Source organism: Falco naumanni, chromosome 2, assembly GCF_017639655.2.
Source record: "Falco naumanni isolate bFalNau1 chromosome 2, bFalNau1.pat, whole genome shotgun sequence".
Taxonomy (NCBI): domain Eukaryota; kingdom Metazoa; phylum Chordata; class Aves; order Falconiformes; family Falconidae; genus Falco; species Falco naumanni.
Window position 1 is genome coordinate 9,479,411 of NC_054055.1, and position 18,515 is coordinate 9,497,925.

The 18,515-nt window shown below is 44.3% G+C and overlaps 2 protein-coding genes across 3 annotated transcripts in view; one reads left to right on the forward strand and one right to left on the reverse strand.

Annotated features, from left to right (window-relative positions):
* Positions 1-313: 313 nt before the first annotated feature.
* On the reverse strand, positions 314-11,566 carry DDIAS (DNA damage induced apoptosis suppressor). The gene is given in 8 exon segments (XM_040583290.1): positions 314-1,670; positions 1,673-1,735; positions 2,399-4,871; positions 6,621-6,738; positions 7,882-8,043; positions 9,052-9,180; positions 10,102-10,141; positions 11,275-11,566. Coding segments are annotated over 6 exon segments (2,976 nt in total). The 5' UTR covers positions 9,165-9,180; positions 10,102-10,141; positions 11,275-11,566; the 3' UTR covers positions 314-1,623.
* Positions 11,567-11,967: 401 nt separating this feature from the next.
* Positions 11,968-18,515, forward strand: part of LOC121083183 (prolylcarboxypeptidase) — a 34,386-nt gene continuing 27,838 nt past the window's right edge. Inside the window, exon 1 of one of the 2 annotated variants that reach the window (XM_040583287.1) lies at positions 11,968-12,155. In XM_040583287.1, the coding sequence (XP_040439221.1) occupies positions 12,042-12,155 (114 nt within the window). In that variant the 5' untranslated portion in view covers positions 11,968-12,041. Of the gene's footprint in view, positions 12,156-17,403; positions 17,549-18,515 lie in introns of those variants that run through there. The other variant, XM_040583288.1, reaches the window with a different exon arrangement.

Genomic DNA, 18,515 nt, shown 5'->3' on the forward strand with positions numbered 1-18,515 from the left:
TTTGGTTTTTTTTTTTCTATTGCCATCACATCCCTTTGGCTGTGCCAAGAGGCTCTGTGTATCCCTTACAGCGCAGCATTGCCACAAGTGACTCCACTCACAGGTACAACGCTTGAAGTTACTTTGGTCATCAAATTATTGTTTAATTCTACTTCTCCCCACTCCCCCCCTTCCCCCACCCCCCCCTTTTTTTTTTTTTTTTTTTTTTTTTTGCTATAACTGGATGTTCCTTTTTTCCTTCTGTTTATGTCTAGGATCCAGGGACCACAGAGATCAAGGCTTGGGTCTGTGAGAAGAAACCTTGAGGCTCTTGCCACCTCCACCTGCCGTTGCAGCATCCTTAAACACCAGGAAGAAATTTTGGCTTGTGCTGGAGTATCTTGCTGGTCAGGACAGCAAGGAGGAAAGGTGTTTTGCTGGTTAATCTTTCATCTATCTATCATCCTTTGGTGATATACAGTTTGGTTCCACGACCTCTTCATGCTGGGCAAGTCTTTGACCCTGTGCCTCAACCGTAAGCAGTGAAAAAAAACCCCACGAACAAATGCTGACTGCTATGGAAAACTTCTTTGTAAATTCACGTGTGAATTTACATGTGCGTTTACATGTGCAGCCTTGCTGTGTAGCCACGAGGAACTGTTTCCTTTGGTCAGCCTGCAGGAATGCCTGCAGCCTCGGCACACTTGTACCCTTGGTAGGAGAGGCTGTATCTCATCAATATCCTACTTGGCTGCAGAAGTTTGTTTGATTTCAAATGCTCTTCGCCCTCCCAGCCCTCTATGAGAAATGCATTTCATTAGGAAGTGCAGAACTTAGGGTAGAGACCAAGAAACTGAAAAGGTTTTGCCTGTATGTTCTGTAAGGGTGATCCATGCTAAAAATAGCAGAGAAGGGACAAGGTGGTGAGAGTAAATGCCCTCATACTTCCCTGAGTGTCCTGAGAATCATGAGCAGGTACATAATAACTATTTTATAGACAAGATATGAAGGCACACAAAGAGTACAGCTCAAATGCCAAAACTAAAAGTGGCTTCCATTCCTAGCTGGCCCCTGCCTGCCCACGCTGGTTTGTGTGCGCGCCCCACTGAGGTACCCACCGTCTGACCATGAGAACGTAAGGTTGGAGAGGCCTAACGAGTCACACAAGAAGCCCTTGTAGCCCTGTCTCCCAACAGTGACCAACAAAATATACTAAGGAAAATACACAGGAACAAGAGAAGCACAAAAGCATACATTCCCACAATACTCTTCTAACTTCCAGCAACTTCTGCCTCTGAGATTACCAAAGGCAGAGATGGTGTCTTTGTAACCTGGAAGTGCTTTAGTTGTCAGTATGGATACAAGTTGTTCTTGCACGCAGAGACGCCAAACTCTTCTGAACACTGAGTCTGGGGCTTAAGCAGGTGCGTTAGAAATGAAGCGAGGCCTCAAACGCAGAACTGCAGTAATGTCTATCTCATAGCAGAGAATGAATGAAGTAAACTCTCCTTGTCACCAGTCATGATGTACATGGTACATATGCATCCTATGACTCAGAAAAAAAATAAATATCACAGCAGACAATTTTAGGACTGCTTCTGGTTTTACAAGTCAGCATTTTCAGGCTGATGAGATCCTGAGCCATCAGGTTCCCACATCCTTCTGCAGGACTTGAGCTACAAGCCTGCAGCAGCAGCTCCAATTCTCTTGTCAATGATCCCAAATGCAGCGGTTCTGCATGGGGGATATGGAAGACCTCAAAGAAAGGATGAGCAGAGACACTGCCAGGCGTCTGCCACTAGCAACCTTGAAAAAACCCACTGGAAAACTGGGAGCTGCTGCCAACCGCTCAGGATGGTCCTCTCTACCCACCTCAGTGCTTCATAGGATCCCAAGTGGGCTCAAATACGAGGCGCCCATACGGTAATTGAAATTCTTTGATGAAAACCTGGCCCTTCTCCCCAGAAAGTTAGCAGGCAAGAATCTGGAGTGGGCACAGACTCCAGGCCTTCTTGTGATGAAAAGGCAACACTGAATGCTAAAACACTTCACCTACCTGTACTTGATAAAGTGAGATCTACTAAAAACTCCCACTTCTGTAAAAGTCTTTATTGCACGTTCCAGAGTTAATTTACAATAAAATACAGTAACTGCAAATTCTGTTTTCCCCTGTTGGTGTGGTACAAAGATCTGCAAATAAACACAGCTCATCTGAGGAAGGCATATGCCAACAGGTCTATAAACAATTTAATTGTTAAATAGCTCTTTTCTTTTACTGGCTCCTTCCCAAAAGTCTTAAAAATAATTAAAAAAACACAGCACAGAAATACCTTTGTTTAGTATTTTGGCTTATTGGAAAAAGGAGTCTGTGCTTGGAAGAACAACTCAGGAGACCAGCCAGTTGCCCCTTCCAATATACCTCCTGAATAATTTGCCCAGGAGAGGGGATTCTTGCCTTCCGAAGGGGAACAAGTTCCCAGGACTGCATTGTTTAAAAACAAGGCCTTGGTGACACCTGCAGATACAGGAGTTGTCAGAATCCTGGCTGTGTCCCCAGGGTTTAATCTCTCATTCTGGAAGCATGCATCATTTTCACTGTTCTCTTTGCTTTCAGAAGTCTGGTTGCTGCCACTGTGCTCACAGGTCGATTGCAAGTCAGCAGTCCAGCTAACAGCTTCTAAGTTTAAGGATGTAGTTGCTTTCCACCTTTTCTTTGCAGATGGAGGGATCCACTCCTCAGAGCTGCCAGGTGGCTGGCTGTTGCGGAACTGCTGTGAAACAGAGCTAGTACTTTCTTGGTCTTCCCCGTTACTCAGCCTTGGACGTTTCACTAACCTGCCAGTAAGCTGCTGCAACAGAGTGTTTTGAAAGGAGGACCTGGATCGCTTGGAATGAATTTTGGTGGGATTTTTAGGGGTGAAGATAGTTGTAAAAGAGCTTCTTTCCCCAAGAGGCCACAGTTTTGGGAAATGTTTTGTTACAGGAGTTGATTGCGAATAAGGAACAAAGTCTTGAGAGCTGACTGAATTGCATTCTGAATCACAGAAGGAGTAAGTTACTGGTGTACTGTGCTTACTAAAAGCAGGAGAGAACCTGTGCAGGGATGAGCTCGGGTTTGAACTGTTACAGGGAACAACTCCAGGATAAAGCACCCATTCAGGAGCTGCGACCTTTTCTGTCAAAATATCTTCTTGTATTAAAGAATTACATGATTTATTTAAGAATTCCACAGGTTTTGCTACCTCTTTTGCACTTGCATCAAAGAGATCAGCAGAAGCATTGTAGCTGCCTTCAGGGAAGATCCTGTTCCACAGCACCTCTCTCCTATTAACACTTTTGAAGGTATTTTCTGGCAGTTCTGTCAATGGTTTTAATTCTCTTTCATACATCCTTCTCGTATTGTTGGGAGTTGCTGGATCACAGTCCCACCCCCCTGAGAATGTAAGATCTGTTCTTTGGCTTGGCGCAGAAGAATAATTTTCTTTATTTTCACAACCAGCTGAACAGCTATCATGTGCAGAATGCACGCAGGTAGCCGCCTTGCTCCTTTTTAAAGAGGAGGTTTCTCCATGTTCAGCAGTACACTGCAGACTAATAAAAGACCAAGCTGACTTTGAAATGCCAGTATTTGCATCCCTGGATTGCACATATTTGCTCTCAGAAACAGAAAGCTCTGATGTAACTGGCAAGGGCTGCGACAGAACAGGTAGATGAGGGTTAGGTATAAAGCAAGATGCTCCACATTCCTTGTCAGCTGAAGATAAAACTTTAGAGGAAGACTCACATTGTGACACTTCGTCACTCGGAGGATTTGCATTTGACTGAAGACAAGCAAACAAGATGTTCTCCCAACTATCATTCTCTGCTGGTGGCAAGAACCTCCCTGAGATACTTGCTTCATGCAAATCACCAGCTACTAGGGTGTGCCTAGGATATGATTTGCTATGATTTACCCCCAACTTGTGACTTTCAAGAAGGGCACGTTTGCCTGCATCAAGGCTGGGTGATGTTGCAAAACTCTTACCATCTTCTATTTTGGCTAAAAATTCATTTAGGCTTTCTGAGAATGGGAACTCATCCCAAAGCATAGAGTCCATCTGAGACACTTCAGTGACATTTATGTGATTAGAAGCTGAGACATCTCTCTTGTAAAAAAGGGAGTTGTGGGATTTTTCTGGGTAAGAATAATTTCTACTATTAGCCTTTGGGTAAACGCTTTTTACCCCAAGTTCCAAGGGATGTTGTAACAACCTGGAACTGTTCCCATGTGAACACTCAGCCTCTGAAGAGCATACTCTCTCTAATTTATCGGTTGCAGAGGTACTGTCAGTCCGACTAGGCTGTGAACGCAATTCATTATCCTCCTCTTTATCCCCTTCCTTCACAAAAGACCTGCAAAACTGTGAATCCCAAAGAGTTTGACTGTTGAGGCTTACACTGCACGATTCTGCAGAGACAGGCCTCCCCTCTTGTTCATGCTGTTCACTCACTAGCTTTCCCACTTCTAGAGTGGGAAAGTCTTCCACTGTTACCCAAGCAACAGATGAATTCAGGCTGAAGGACTGCTGCCAGAACCCTAAAAAACTTTCTCTGCCACTAGACTGAACAAAACAGGAGCTTCTGCTCAGGCTAGACAAGTTGCTGAGCTCACTGACAGGTTCATCTATTGGAGCCGATGATGCATCAGGTAAATATGAGCTGTTATTACAGTTCTTGAATTTTGCCGACTGCAGGAGCCGATGGAAGTAGGTGATAACAGTAAAGCCAGTAACAGCAGCGTTTGGCAAGAAGATCTGGCAAGCTGTAAGGTTTTTTGTACTTCTATTAATCCTGGAACGGTTTTGCAAGATGCTGCTGGCAGCAGAATGCCCTCCATCTTCCCTTGCACAATGCTGGGGAGAAAAAGAAAAAAACCAACAACTTAGTACAATGCTTTGTTTTGTAATAGGAAAAAAAATTAACACATGTCTTTTAAGTCAGGCTTAAATTTAGTTCTCACTTTTTGGTGGGTTCTGCAGGGAAGAGAATACAAAACAGCCTGTCACAAAGCAGTACTCCCTGGGAAATAAGCACTGGCAAGGGCTACAAAGGGCATCACAGTGAGAGGTTCTTTGCTTGTTGCAATTATGCAGAGTTCTGGAGCTGGAAAAACAACCAAGAATTCCAAGAAAGGACTTCACAGAAAATCCTCCCTTTAGGGCACTGGGTGCTTCCGGGCTTCCTCCAGTGCAATTCTGTGCAATTGGCTAGTTGCCTAAGGCCAGTGCTTTTATCTAGGAGGAACTGGGCAGTACTTGAAGCAAAGCACTCTGGTACCAGGTATCTACCTGACTTGGCAGCTCAGTTATCAAGCCAGCATATTTTCTATGCCCTACCTCTGTGAGAGAGAAATAAGCTACAACCTTTATCTTCTTAGATTTATTTGGAGAGTAGTGTTTCAAAGAAGCTTCAGCTCAAATTCTTTATAAAACCTGCTTTCCTCAAGTTAGAGATAAAAAAATGACATTAAATAGCAGAGGGAATTACCTAATGTTTTGAGAAGTGGATAAAAACCACTTTCACCTCCCCCTCAAGGTGTGGCAATGCCAGAGAGGCCAAAAAGCGAACACAGCCATCTTGAAATTCAACTACTCTCCTACTCCCTGAGCCTATGCAAAGGCTGAGGTTGAAGGCTGTGAGCCAAGGACAATACCCTTCTATGTAGGTCTTAAAACCTATGTTGATTCTGAGTTTTAAGTGAGAGAGTGCAACCGTAAGCTGAACAAATGCTCTTCGAATGTGTGTTCAGTCCTTGTGGATGCAGGAACAGCCACAAGGCTGTTGATATGTAAGATTACTTGTATTTGTAAAGGTATCAGACCTGGAGACCTGGTGAATGGTTCCAGCTCAGTAAAGTTAATGCATGAAGTCCTCTAATTTTCATTACTTAAGATGCTGTGCATCAGGAAAACCTGAGCTCAGACACAAACCTCATGGTGCCCGTGGGAGAGGAAAACCACCTGCCAGGTAGGATTTAGTTCACAGACTTCATAACATGATTGACTCACACAAGCACCAGGTGAAGAGAACTCAGAAGGCTGTTTCTATGGAAATATTACTAAGAACTAATATTCCAAAGTCTGTTAAACACATAAAAGAGCTGCAGATGCATATGCTAAACAGCTGTACTGTATCAACATTTTTAAACGTGCTCTTAAATCCAGAAATATCAAAATGCTGCAAGGAGATGTGTTTCTCCTGACATTTCAGGCACCAGGAGACTATGCAGCATAGGCAAGGTAGGGCAGTGCTTGAAGAGACAGTCTGTTTCTTGCTTGAACTGTACATGGTTTTTTAACAGACTCCAAGCTGTTACTGATATGCACAAGAGCTGGCACTGCTCAAGCTCTCTGAAAAGCAGCCCTGACAAGCTGTCAAGCTGACTACTGCCACTCAAGATGACTTTTGGATGTGACTCATTTAAAATAACACAGGTGTCTGGGGGAAGAGGAGTAGAATCCTTCCCATGTCCTAGCCCTAAATTTTCTCAAATTCCCAAAAGATACTGTACCTGATGCTTTGATAACTCAGTCTATGCCCCCAACTGGCTACAAGCTAATGAAAAAACTCATTATAAGAGAGTAATGTACATTAGAAATTACCTTCAATCCAAATATAAACCTTTTTCCAATGAAACAAGTTTCCACTGCTTGAACTAACGCTCCTGGAGATGCATCTGTGTTTGTTTCTCCTGACAGCTGATTGAAGTCTTGAATATACCTTGAGTAAAACATATAAAAGCATTGGACCAACAGAGGAAGCCTTACATAGCATTTTAGCTGTCATACAGGTAGGACACACGCTAAAGAGAAGATATTGTGGTAGCTTAAACTAAATGTAAAATGAAAACAGGAAACCATGAACCTACAAATTCAATTGTTTAGTTCACTTCATTCGTTAGTGAAACAGAAGTAAACAAAACAATTGCTCTGAACAAGGTTAATATACACACAACTTTCAGTTCCATGCATGGCTGTCGTTTTTATATCAACATGATGACTATATAATGCTGTCAATATGGTGCTATTGCTTACATATCCTTTCTGCCCGCACCTTTACAGCGACAGCAGTATCCATATTAAGACATGCAAATAACTCTGTCACAGTGGATAGAAGTATGCAGTCCAGTGTAGAATGCCTGCCATGAGTGTTATTAATACTGCTAATATGGGATTTTAAAAGTGTTCATCTTTGACCCAGTGACAACACAAGGTATTGGAAAATAACAGAATAGAGAAAGAAGTGGATGTATCTGAATATCCCATCCTAGCAGTTTCACATATAAGAAAGTCTGAAGCTTACAGTGTGGGTAGTCAGGCTCTGAGGACCAACAGGCTTTCTTAGAAATCCCTCCTTTCTAAAGGAAAATCTGATCATATTGATGAAAAATCATAAGGTGCAAGTTTTTTAAAAAAGCAAACTGTTAAAAAAACCCCAAACAATGCAAAGGCGGCTCCAGCTTTTGCTTAAGAGTCTTCTTCTAAATCTTGAGGAAAAAATATGTCTAAATCTCTGGAAAAGCTAACTTACTTAGTAATCTGACATTAGATAAAGGAAATTCAAACATCTCAAAGGAGGAAGAATGCAACAAAGACGCCCAACCAACCACACTGTGAAGCTCACTTAGCAGGTAGTAGCTGCCTCAAATGGACAAGTGAAGGATCTCTTCTACTACGTAGAAGTAATTAATCTTAAAATTTCAAGATTCCAGGAAGAAACCAAACTTCAGCATTTTCTCAAGGTAATGAGTACCAAGGAAATGCTGGAAGGGAGCACTTTGGCAGCTTCTTCCCAATCATCTCACTTTTTTTTAGGCTGAAGAAAAAGCAACAGTTAAATAGTTAGAAAGAATCCATTCCTTACCTTTGTAGAGTTTTTGCGGTGACCCCAAAGAATGGATCTAAGCAACTTCCAAACACAGTAATGTCAAACAAATCATTAGTGTCAGCAATCTTTAGGGACAATCTATACCTGTAGCTTGCATCTTTAGCTTCACCTGTGCAGCCACATTTTACACAGTGAAACCTGACAAAAGACAGTAAAAGGATAAAAAAAGATTGTATATGCAAACTTCTGTTAATCACTGCTGAGGTAAGAACTTATCTGCAGCTGTAAGTATTATTACAATAACATATCAAATATTCCATTCCATTCCAACTATAAGGTTCTTTCTTGTTCTTTATTCCTTGAGGCATTAATCTTACCACAGGCTCAGCAAGGTGTCTGTATCATGACAGAATCCCTCTGGCTTCTTTTACTGACTTATTAAATGCTAGCCTGTTGTGAAGTTGGAGAGCGACAGTGGGCTTTGACTGGCCTGTTGGGGAGTAATTTTGAATTCCCTACACCCCCATTTTTCACGTTTCATTCTGGTTTGGGATTTTGTTTCCTGCAGCTTTAGTATAATACCTACATTTAAAAAATCATCAGGAAACAGCACTGTTATCTTCTACTTCAGCATTTGAAGCAACAGATATTCTTGCTTTACAAAGTCAGCTCCTTCTGTTTAGTGCTGACATTCATTGATTTACTGTTCTTCTGCGTCACAGATTTCACCTAACAGTGGGATTAAAAAGGAAAGCCCATGTGTTTCTGGACACACAGTAAGTGGAAGAATCATACAAGACTATCTGATGCATTTCACATATAGAATGAGAAAAAATGGAGAAAATAAAAGATTCTATTTGGATGGCCTTTCAGTCAATGCTTTTCACTTTAGGAACAGCACTGAAGAACTGGATAGACTGCAAGGGATACACTTGGAAGCTATTACACAAATCATTTATTGTCCTAAACTGCCCTTCAACATTGCATGGCACTGAACGAAACAGAACTCTTGATCCATGATGACCTCCAAGCTGCTACTGGAATATAAAGAGATCTAAATAGTAATAAGTAATATAAATATCTGAAATTAGCACTTATTTCTACAATGGCCAGATTTTCACTAATTTGTTTTAACTTGTGTTCAGCTAACAGAGACTCCCAAGGCCTCTGAGAGCTACAATTAATGATCCCCAAAACAGGGCATACCTCCTGGAATTCAGTATCAGCCTAGAAAAGCAGTTTTGACAGGCAGGATAGATGAAGCTGGAGTTGTAGACAGAAATTACAGAGGCAGCCAAGAGTCCTCTCACACTATTCATGCGTTCACAGCATCACCTGAAACAAGTAAGTCAAAATGGTTCAAAGAGTTCTCATTTCATGAGATGTTAATATTAACTGCTTTTAGTTGGGTTGTTTAAACATTTTGAAAGGCAGCCCTCTGGAAACGATGATCTCTGTTTGAAAATGGTAGCCCAACTGTGGCAACATCCCATCCATTATTACCCTTAATTAAGTCTTTAAAAAGAAAAAAAGACGAAGATATGTAATAAGGAAGTGCTCGTGATATCTGCACACCACTGCAGATAAATCATGCACATTCCCACTTGTATTTAGGGAGTCTTTATTAGAAATAACCTTAAAACACAGTACTGCAGCAAATGAGGTTTTGATTTTTGTCCTTAACTTAGAATGATGTCACAACATGGTGTTAAAAACTGAAATGATTTTACATGTGTAATTCTGCAAAAGCCTTCAATACCAATGACTTTGAAAGGACAGGATGTCCAGAAAATATCAAAAGGGCTCGCAATAGCAACTATATTCTCTTGCCTTTCTTATCACTATACTGTCCAAAATATCAGGTTTTGGGAAACTTCCCCTATTTTAGAAAGTTAACTTTTTTCTCAGCAGATGCTAGAAACATGTAGAAAAAAATACCCTAAAATACCTAAAATAATAGATTTCCAACTTAAATAACAAATGTTCTCTAAAGCTGAATTAAAGGACACCTTATAAATCCTTCTTTGCAAAAGCACTTTCATCACAGTAATAGCTAAATATACATCTCTTTTCAATGTATGCTGCAGAATAAACTCAGAATAGGAAGTGAATTTCACATCTTCATCTCAGAAGACCCTTGGGGAGGCAAAAGGCCAAAGACCTAAAGGAGACTCAAGTATGGCTTTTACATGTTAAAAAACATTCAACAATAATGTTTTGTTCATATTTTGCTACCAAAAAAAAAGTTCAACTTACAGGTTATCTGGTTGACCTTAGGTGCACCGCTCTCAGCATTCTGGTAAAAACAAGATCCATAACATGAGTACTAGAAACATGTGAGTAACTAAACTTACTACTCTGAGTAGTTAAGGGTTAAAAAACAAACAAACAAACAAACCACCAGAAAAAACCCACCCAGATATCCCAGTATTCACTATGGCAGAAAGGCCAGGAAACCAGAGGCAGGAAAAGGTAACAGCTTTACTGGGGAGCTAACCAAAATGAAAAAATAAATAAGTAAATAATTATCCTTTCAAAACACTTATTGACACTCATTAGACCGAATATATTAAATGCTGCATGCCTTCAATTTGTGCCAAAACAACTATTTTTTTTTAGTTACGGTACAAGATATCATTAAAAAGTACATGGTAAACATACTAATATACAGAAGTAATAAAATTAAGCCTGATTTTGTTATTGCCCAAGAAGGTGGACTTGGAGATACCGGCATGTGCTTCACATTCCAGTTGGTTTCCAACTCAGACTGTTAGTTACACTTTTTAAAGACATTTGAAGAAACCTCAAACCCCAGAAAACACAGCGAACACTTCCAAGTATTCCTTTGGGAAATAAAGCATAGCATGTATGTATTACCACAGGTTTGGGGAAGAGCTTGCTTTAGAGCAGGCTGAAGATCTACACCTCTGTTTCTCCTTAGTAGAAACACACTACTCGTTATCTGGGCACAAGTTGAAAAAAAAAATGCTGTACAAGTAGATCTGTTTTACTTTATTTTTTTAATTACCAACCCAAACCTCTGCGATCACACAGCACCCCCCCCCCCCCCCCCCCCCCCCGCCCAGGAGCGCCGCCCTGCAGCAGCCCCGCAGCCTCACCCAGATTTCTGTCGGTGCCTGCTGCCCTCTCGCGGGGGCTCAGCGCCTTAAACCCGATTTTATTAGCAATCCCCCCAAACTTCACCCAAGAAGAGTTATTAAGAGCTCTCACGCTGCAATCTGCGCCCCTTAACCCCCCCGCCGCCCCCGCAGGCCCACGCCGCGCACCGGCCGCGGGCACCGCACAGGGCGGCTGAGGGCCGGTACGAGCTGCCCCGTTTCACCCCGCCCCCGTCACTCGTCCCGGCCGCTTCAAGCCTTACTCAACACCCAGAAAACGCTTCAGTTACCGAATTACGATCATTCTTACCGTTGCAACGCCGTTATCCGCCACCAACTCGAGCTTCCGCCTGCTGGCCCCAGGGACCGCGCTGAAGCGCTGTCCCCCAGGCACGGGAAGAGGCAGCTGGCAGCGGCGCCGCCGCCCCTCGGTGCCCTCAGGCCAGCACGGGAGGGCAACGCCGCAGGGTGGTTACGGGGGCCGTGCCGCCATCGCCTCAGCACCGGCCCCGGGGAAGAGCCGCCCGGCACGGCCCTGGCCCTGAGAAGGAGACAGTGCGTGACGCTAAGGGCCGCTGCCGGGGGCGGGGACGAGACGGCGCTCCGCCAATCGTGACGCAGCCCGGAGGCAGGCCCGCCCCACTTGCCCAATAACAAAGCGAGGATGCCAGCCTCGTTCTCACGCTCCCCTCCTGCGGAGCGTAGAAGCGAGAGGGGCGGATCACGTGCTTCAAGTAGCCAGTCGCTGTCGCTTTACAAGACGCCGCGCGGCCCAAACCCGTAACCAGAGTCGCCGCGGCCAACCGCGGAAGCGTGCGCGAGCTACCCTCCCCTCCACAGCCAATCGCAAAGCCCCACTGCTTAATGCCCGCCCCTCCACGCCTGCGGGTAACCCCGCCCCGGTGGAATGAGTCTCCCAGCGGCCTTGCGGTAGTGCGCAGGCGCGGCACCGCCCCCGCCGCTGGGTCCCGCCGCCCGCCGCTCCCCGCGGGACCGGCTCGGGGCAGCCCCCGGGCCGGGGGGCGCGGGGGCGCTATAAAGCGGCGGGGCGGCGGGTGGATTCCGTTTCTTTCAGCCATGCTGCGACTCCTACTGGTTCTCCTGCTCCTCCGGGCGCCCGGCGCCTCTCCCTGCCGCCGGGGCGCCGCGCCGCCAGTCGCCCCCTACCTCACACGCTACCTCACGCAGCAGGTAGGAGCCCGCCGCGGCTGCGGGCAGCGCTCCCGCCCGCCGAGCCGTTTGAGGGGGATGCTCCCCTCCGAGCGGTGCTGGGCAGGGGGCTACTGCTGCCAGCCGGGGCGAGGGGAAGCCCGCCCGGGGGCCCCGCCGGCGCGGGGGCTGGCACTAGGCAGCGTGCCCGCAGCGCGGCCGGCTCTGGGGGGCCGGGGGTCCGAGCCGGGCTCGGGCAGGGAGCTTCCGTGGGGCTTCATGGAGCTTTTTTCCTGTGATAAGCCTTATTCAGCTGCAGCCTGTATGCTTTTGTAGATTTACAGGTGTTCCGATGCTCGGTCTCTTCGGTAAAATGTTCCAAGTCTTGAATATTCCGCTTATGTGAGTTTTATTGACTATTGCGGCTATGTAAGGTAACAAGCAGCCTGCTCAGTCACACCTATACACCATATTCTAGTACTAAAATCTGTTCGAAACCAGCCTGCACAGCATGTTGGCCGCGAGGGGACTCAGCTGTACCCTGAAGGTATTTGCAAATAGCGGTTCTGTGACTTTGTTTGTCTTAAATATGGAATAGATTTCTGTTGCTATCCTGGGCTTCGTTTTCCTGACTGCTCCAACAATTCTCCGTGCAACTTGTTGGCAAAATCCATAGCCCGTGGGCAGAACAGAGACCTCCGCAATATTGGCTGCAATATTTTCACAAAAACAGTGAACAGTTCCTTTGTAGGTGTCAGGGAGCGTCTGCATCTTCACCTGTGCTGGGGGAGGTAATGGTACCTTTTGCTGGGAGGTGTAATAAGGGGAGAGGAAGCTTTACTAGTATTCCTTTGGTTTGATTAGAATCAGGCTTGTAGCCTGCATCTGAATTTCATGCCCTTGTCCACACAGGGAGTGGGGAAGGAGCAGCTCTTTAATTCACAGGTGTCTTGGATGATATGTGGATTGAACATTTCCTGTTTCAAATTTGTAGGTGAATTTAAAATGGAACAAGCAAAATGGGAAGATTATGCTTTTAGAGAGAACAGACATGAAGATGACAGATAACCCTTGCAAGATTATCCTGAATAGCTAAGGAATAATTTTAAAGTCAAGATCTGTGTCATTAGAGGTGTAAGAGATGGGTTGGGAACAATTTTAGTGAGAAACCTGCACACTGAGATTATATTTTTCTGCAAACAGTGTTGGTGGTTTGGGAGTGCTCCTCTTCCAGTGGTCTCCCTGCATAAATTATGGAATTCCTGTGTCTTGAAAGCATCTTTGGGTAATGCTTTTCAATCACTCGGGTAGTGATTGGAGATTTGGGTCCCTCCATTAACTCTTTTAATAGCCCTAAACCTTATTTTGGTAACACATTGCAGATACCTTCAGCAATGTGTGGTCAGTGTTGGCCGGGATATCGATCCTGCGGTAGTGTTGTAACTCTTAAGTGTGTCACCTAATTGTTCTGGCCCATCAGTTGTTACACATTGCTATCATAGTATCAGTGATACTAATTCTGTGCTGTAGTCTGAACCACCTTTTGTCACTGTGCTGTTACACCTCTGTCCTCATCCCCTCTCTGGGCTGTGGTCTTAACTAGTTAATCTCAGCTATCATAGAGACATCCTGTGTACCCTCCAGCTGCCAGCAAAACAGCAGAGCTGCTGTGTACCTGAGATCTGTGGATTTGTGGAGGTAGGCAGATGTTGCAAGAAGGAAGGGGAGAGTTGCAGTAACATCCTGTTGTAACATTGACACATCTCGCTCCCTTCAGTCTTCTGCATTTTCTTCCCCTCATACTTCAAGCAAAATCATGTTGGCTGAGTGGCTGCTGCGGGAAAGAGGAGTCCTGTTCACAGACCTTGAAAATCCTTGCTTTCCCTGTCCAAAGACTTACTACTATTATTGAATGTGGTAGGAGATGTGTGTGTATTTGTTTATTTTTTGTATTCATTAAAGATCTGAATGCTGCTGCCTGGCACTTGAAAGGCACAGGGTTAGCATAAGAGGTCTAATCACATGGAAGGCGTAAGACTGCTTTTTATCAAGTAGCATAGCATCCAGAACTGATAGGCAAACTCTTAAGCCCTTGTCTGGGCTTGTCTGTGTTTGTCTGGGAACTTGAAATTATATAATGATTCTGTAGTGGAACATAAATACAATGATTACATATTAAATAAGGGCGGTGATACTTTGCCACCTCTCAGGATTGTTGAAGTTTAATTACTTACATTATATTGCTTATGGCATGAATCATCTGCTTCAGTTCATGCTGCTGAGTCTTACTTAGCTAAAGTTCCTGGTTTAATTATTGTTTCTCCCTTTGGTTTTCATCATAAGTTGAAACAATTTTATATAAATCCATACAATACAAAAATTATTTTATAATATGGCAAAATATTATGTTGTCACAAAGAAATATCTTATCTGTTTATATTATAAATATCTTCAAAAACAGTCTTTAAATATTTAATACTTCCACAAAAGAAGACTTTGAAAAGGCTAAATAGATTCCTTGCATAAATTCTGTGCTTAATGAATTGTTTACAGTGTTCAAGAGGTAACTTTAATGTTGCATGTTGGAGAACTGAATTTCAGAGGCTGAGAATTTTCATGTGCAATCACAACGTCTCAATGGAGCCTCTTGGCATGAGGGCCTATAAACCTGTAGTGTTGCTTGAGGGCTTAGCGTCAGCCTTTACTATGGTATTGCAAGGATATGTAAAACTGCTTTCATAAAAACTGGAGAAATAACAGGGTCAGAGTTCAGCTCAATGCTCGTTTACATTGAACTTCCTCCTGTTTACCAGACATCCCTGTGACAGGGCTGGAGTTTAGACTGCTGAGAAATAAGTCGTGCAATGCCTGTGTGAGTGTGACTAGGATCTTAGCTTCCATACTGGCCTCTGTGTGTCCTTAACAACTCCTATTTTAGCTTTGGGGTGTGATTTATTTCATTTTTTCCTCCCTTCCCCTTCAAAAGTAACTGATTCCTCTCAGCCCTCTACTCCTCCAGCGTGTAAATGAAATTACCCTGGTATAAGGGTACCTCATGCTGGCACAGATTAGCAGATGGCCCTTGAAGGAGAAACTGCCATCACCCACATCTTTATATCAGTAAATTTTATCTGTATTGGGGAAGTTGGTCTCATTTTCAACTCTGCTGATATACTAGCGTGACTTCTGTATGCAAGATTATTCTCACTTCTGCTTTGGTAGCTTGCTTGCTAAAAGGATGTTTGTGATTTGTGTAAATTAATCCATCCAAAATTGAACTCGACAGAGAGAATGATGTGTAGGATGAATAGGGCTGCAGGAAGACCACCACTATCTGAATATCTTCTTTGTAGGTAGCTGTGTGACCACAATTCAAATCCATTGGAAGGACTTTGGGCATTTAAGAGCCATCTTACTTCTCTGCCCAAGTAGAAATAATCTTGTAGTATAGCGGGGAGGGTCTGGAGTCAGGCAGCTTTTCTGAGCTTTGGGAAGCCTTGTCTTGCACCTCTGCATTCCTGTCTTCAACACACATACCAGCATTACAAAAAATGTAGCCTGAGAACTTGTGGTGCATTAAGTGCAGTACTGCTGAGGGGATGCCTTAAATTTCCTAATATTTGAAGGATACTTGGTGATAAACTGTTGTCTTGGAAAAGGGAATGTATGTGGTATCTTCTAATTCAATTTGATAACTGATGGCTATGTGAGACTTAATGTGCTGGTGGACCCAATGATGCTGAACAATTTGTACTTTAAGTTACTGAGCCTGGTCCTTCCATCAGATTCTTTTGAACTAATACATGCCAGTTGTGTCACAGTTTCCAGAAGATGGGTTCTGATTGCATTTAACTTCCTAGATTTCATACATGTGTCAGTATTTCATAGCTTAGTAAATTCATATGCAAGACTTTGCTCTAAGCCATGTAGAAACATTTAGGTTGGACAAGACCTTCAAGATCAGCAGGTCTTTTTTAAAGGTAAAACTGGTAAATTTAACACTGCCAAGCCCACCACTGAACCATGTCCCTAAGCACCACACCTACACAGCTTTTAAACACCTCCAGGGATGGGGGCTCAACCGCTTCCCTGGGCAGCCTGTTCCAATGCTTGACAACTCTTTTGGTGAAAGAAATTTTTCCTAATCTCCAATCTAAACCTTCCCTGGCACAACTTGAGGCTGTTTCCTCCTGTCCTGTTGTTTGTTACTGGGAGAAGAGACCGACCCCCACCTGCCCACAGCCCCTGCCAGGCAGCTGTAGAGAGCGATAAGGTCCCCCCTGAGCCCCCTTTTCTCTGGGTTAAACGCCCCCAGTTCCATCAGCTGCCCCCCCGAGCTGTGCCGCAGCCCCTTCCCCAGCCCCTGCCCGGCTCTGGACACGCTCCAGCCCCTCCGGGTCTGTCTGGGGGTGAGGGGCCCAACGCTGACCCCAGGGCTCGAGGGGCGGCCGCACCAGGGCCCAGCACAGGGGGACGGGCACTGCCTGGCCCTGCTGGCCACGCTGCTGCTGACACCGGCCAGGGCGCTGCTGGCCGCCGTGGCCACCTGGGCACACGGGGGGCTCATGCCCAGCCGGCTGCCGACCAGCCCCCCCAGGCCCTTCCCCGCCGGGCAGTTCCCAGCCCCCTGCCCCCAGCCCGCAGCGCTGTGGGGGGCTGGTGTGACCCACGGGCAGGGCCCGGCACTCAGCCCCGTTGGGCCTCATACAACTGGCCTCGGCCCCTCGGCCCGGCCTGCCCAGACCCCCTGCAGAGCCCCCTGCCCCCCAGCAGGTCACACTGCCCCCAGCTCGTGTCCTCTGCAAACCCACTGGGGGTGCGCTCCAGCCCCTCGTCCAGGTCACTGATGAAGATACTGACCAGAACTGGCCCCATTACTGAGCCCTGGGGGACCCCACTGGCGACTGGTTGCAAACTGGATTTCTCTCTGTTCACCATCACTCTCTGGACTCGGCCATCCGGCCAGTTTTTTACCCATCTGCACTTCATACTGTGTCTACATTAAAGGAAGCTATGCTGAAGCTTCAAAGTAACGAAATTTAAAAAGTAATACGATCTGATCTTCTCTGGCTATACCGGGTGTCTTTAATACCCTATTTTGTGTTACAGACTCAAGTTCTTAGGCATAGAAAATGAAAGCCTTCCTTGAAAGTGTGAATAATAGAATGTAGATTTCAAGCCAGAAAAGAGTTTTTTGAGAGGGATTGCAAAGGAGGTGCAGAGATAGATTATTTTTTTTAGATATGGTTCTTTCTGTTTTACAGGAAGGGCCAATCTAGAGGAAGCCAGTGAAAATTTTCTTGCTGTAACTGAAAGTCAGTACTACATCAAAACCCAGTTTGACTTCAGTCACGTCAGTACATGAATGTGTAAAGGAAAGCACAGTGGAGAGACTGAAGCACCTTTTTGATGACAATGCTGTCTTAATGTATCAAGTTAATCAAAACTTGCTTTTAAACAAATGTTACATCTATTGTTCTCACAAGGAGGAAGTTTACAATTACAGAACAAGATATCTTTAATTCATTTGAGCATTTTTCACCATTTGAAACTTTCACTGTTGAATGTAAATGAGTATCACTAAAAATGTATATATAACAGTTACGTATAAGCGCTCTCAATGTTTTCAATATGGACTTAAACTCACTTATAAGGATATTAAGATGGATTGAGATCACTTTTAATTCTGGTTAGCAGCTTTTTCAGCATCCCATTGTGACTCAGGTTGGTGTGTTGGAATAGTAACAGATGCTGGGAATGGTGAAGATGGGTTTGTTTTTCATGCCCGGCACTGTAATACAATAGTACTTTTAACTTCTGGTGAAGGGAAAAAACAAAGGCTTTTTGCAGAGCCCCTTGGTACCAATTAAGTTATGCCAGTAGTTAGAGAAGAAGTGATGCTGATGTTTGTCTCTGAGGTGAATTACTCGGAATATATGTTTTACTCATCAAGTAGTACAGGAGTACTTGGCAGCTCTTACTCTGTGATTTCATAGTGTGATTTAAAACAGGAGCTGTAAGATATAAACCAGGTCTATACACAGAAACAATAGCTCTTATTCAGCAGGCAGGAAACCAGGGAAGTACTTGTTTAAAGCTTGTCAGTGAATTTTTATTTTTATGCACTACTTATCTGCGGGTCACAATACAGACATCAGCTTCTCAAATTAAGCAGGAAACACTTAATTTCCTCGCAACTTGCAGCTTTTTCCTTCAAGTGAGTAGTTAATACTAGAGACTACAAAAAGCATCAATGATCACTGCTCTGTCTGAAAACAGGCATTTCTTTATCTCACTAGCTTTAATCATTAAAAGCTGTAGTAGGCCACTGAAAGGTTTCTGATAGACTGGCTTGATTAAAGAAAGTCTGAAGGACTAAACAATAAACAAAACTGCATATGG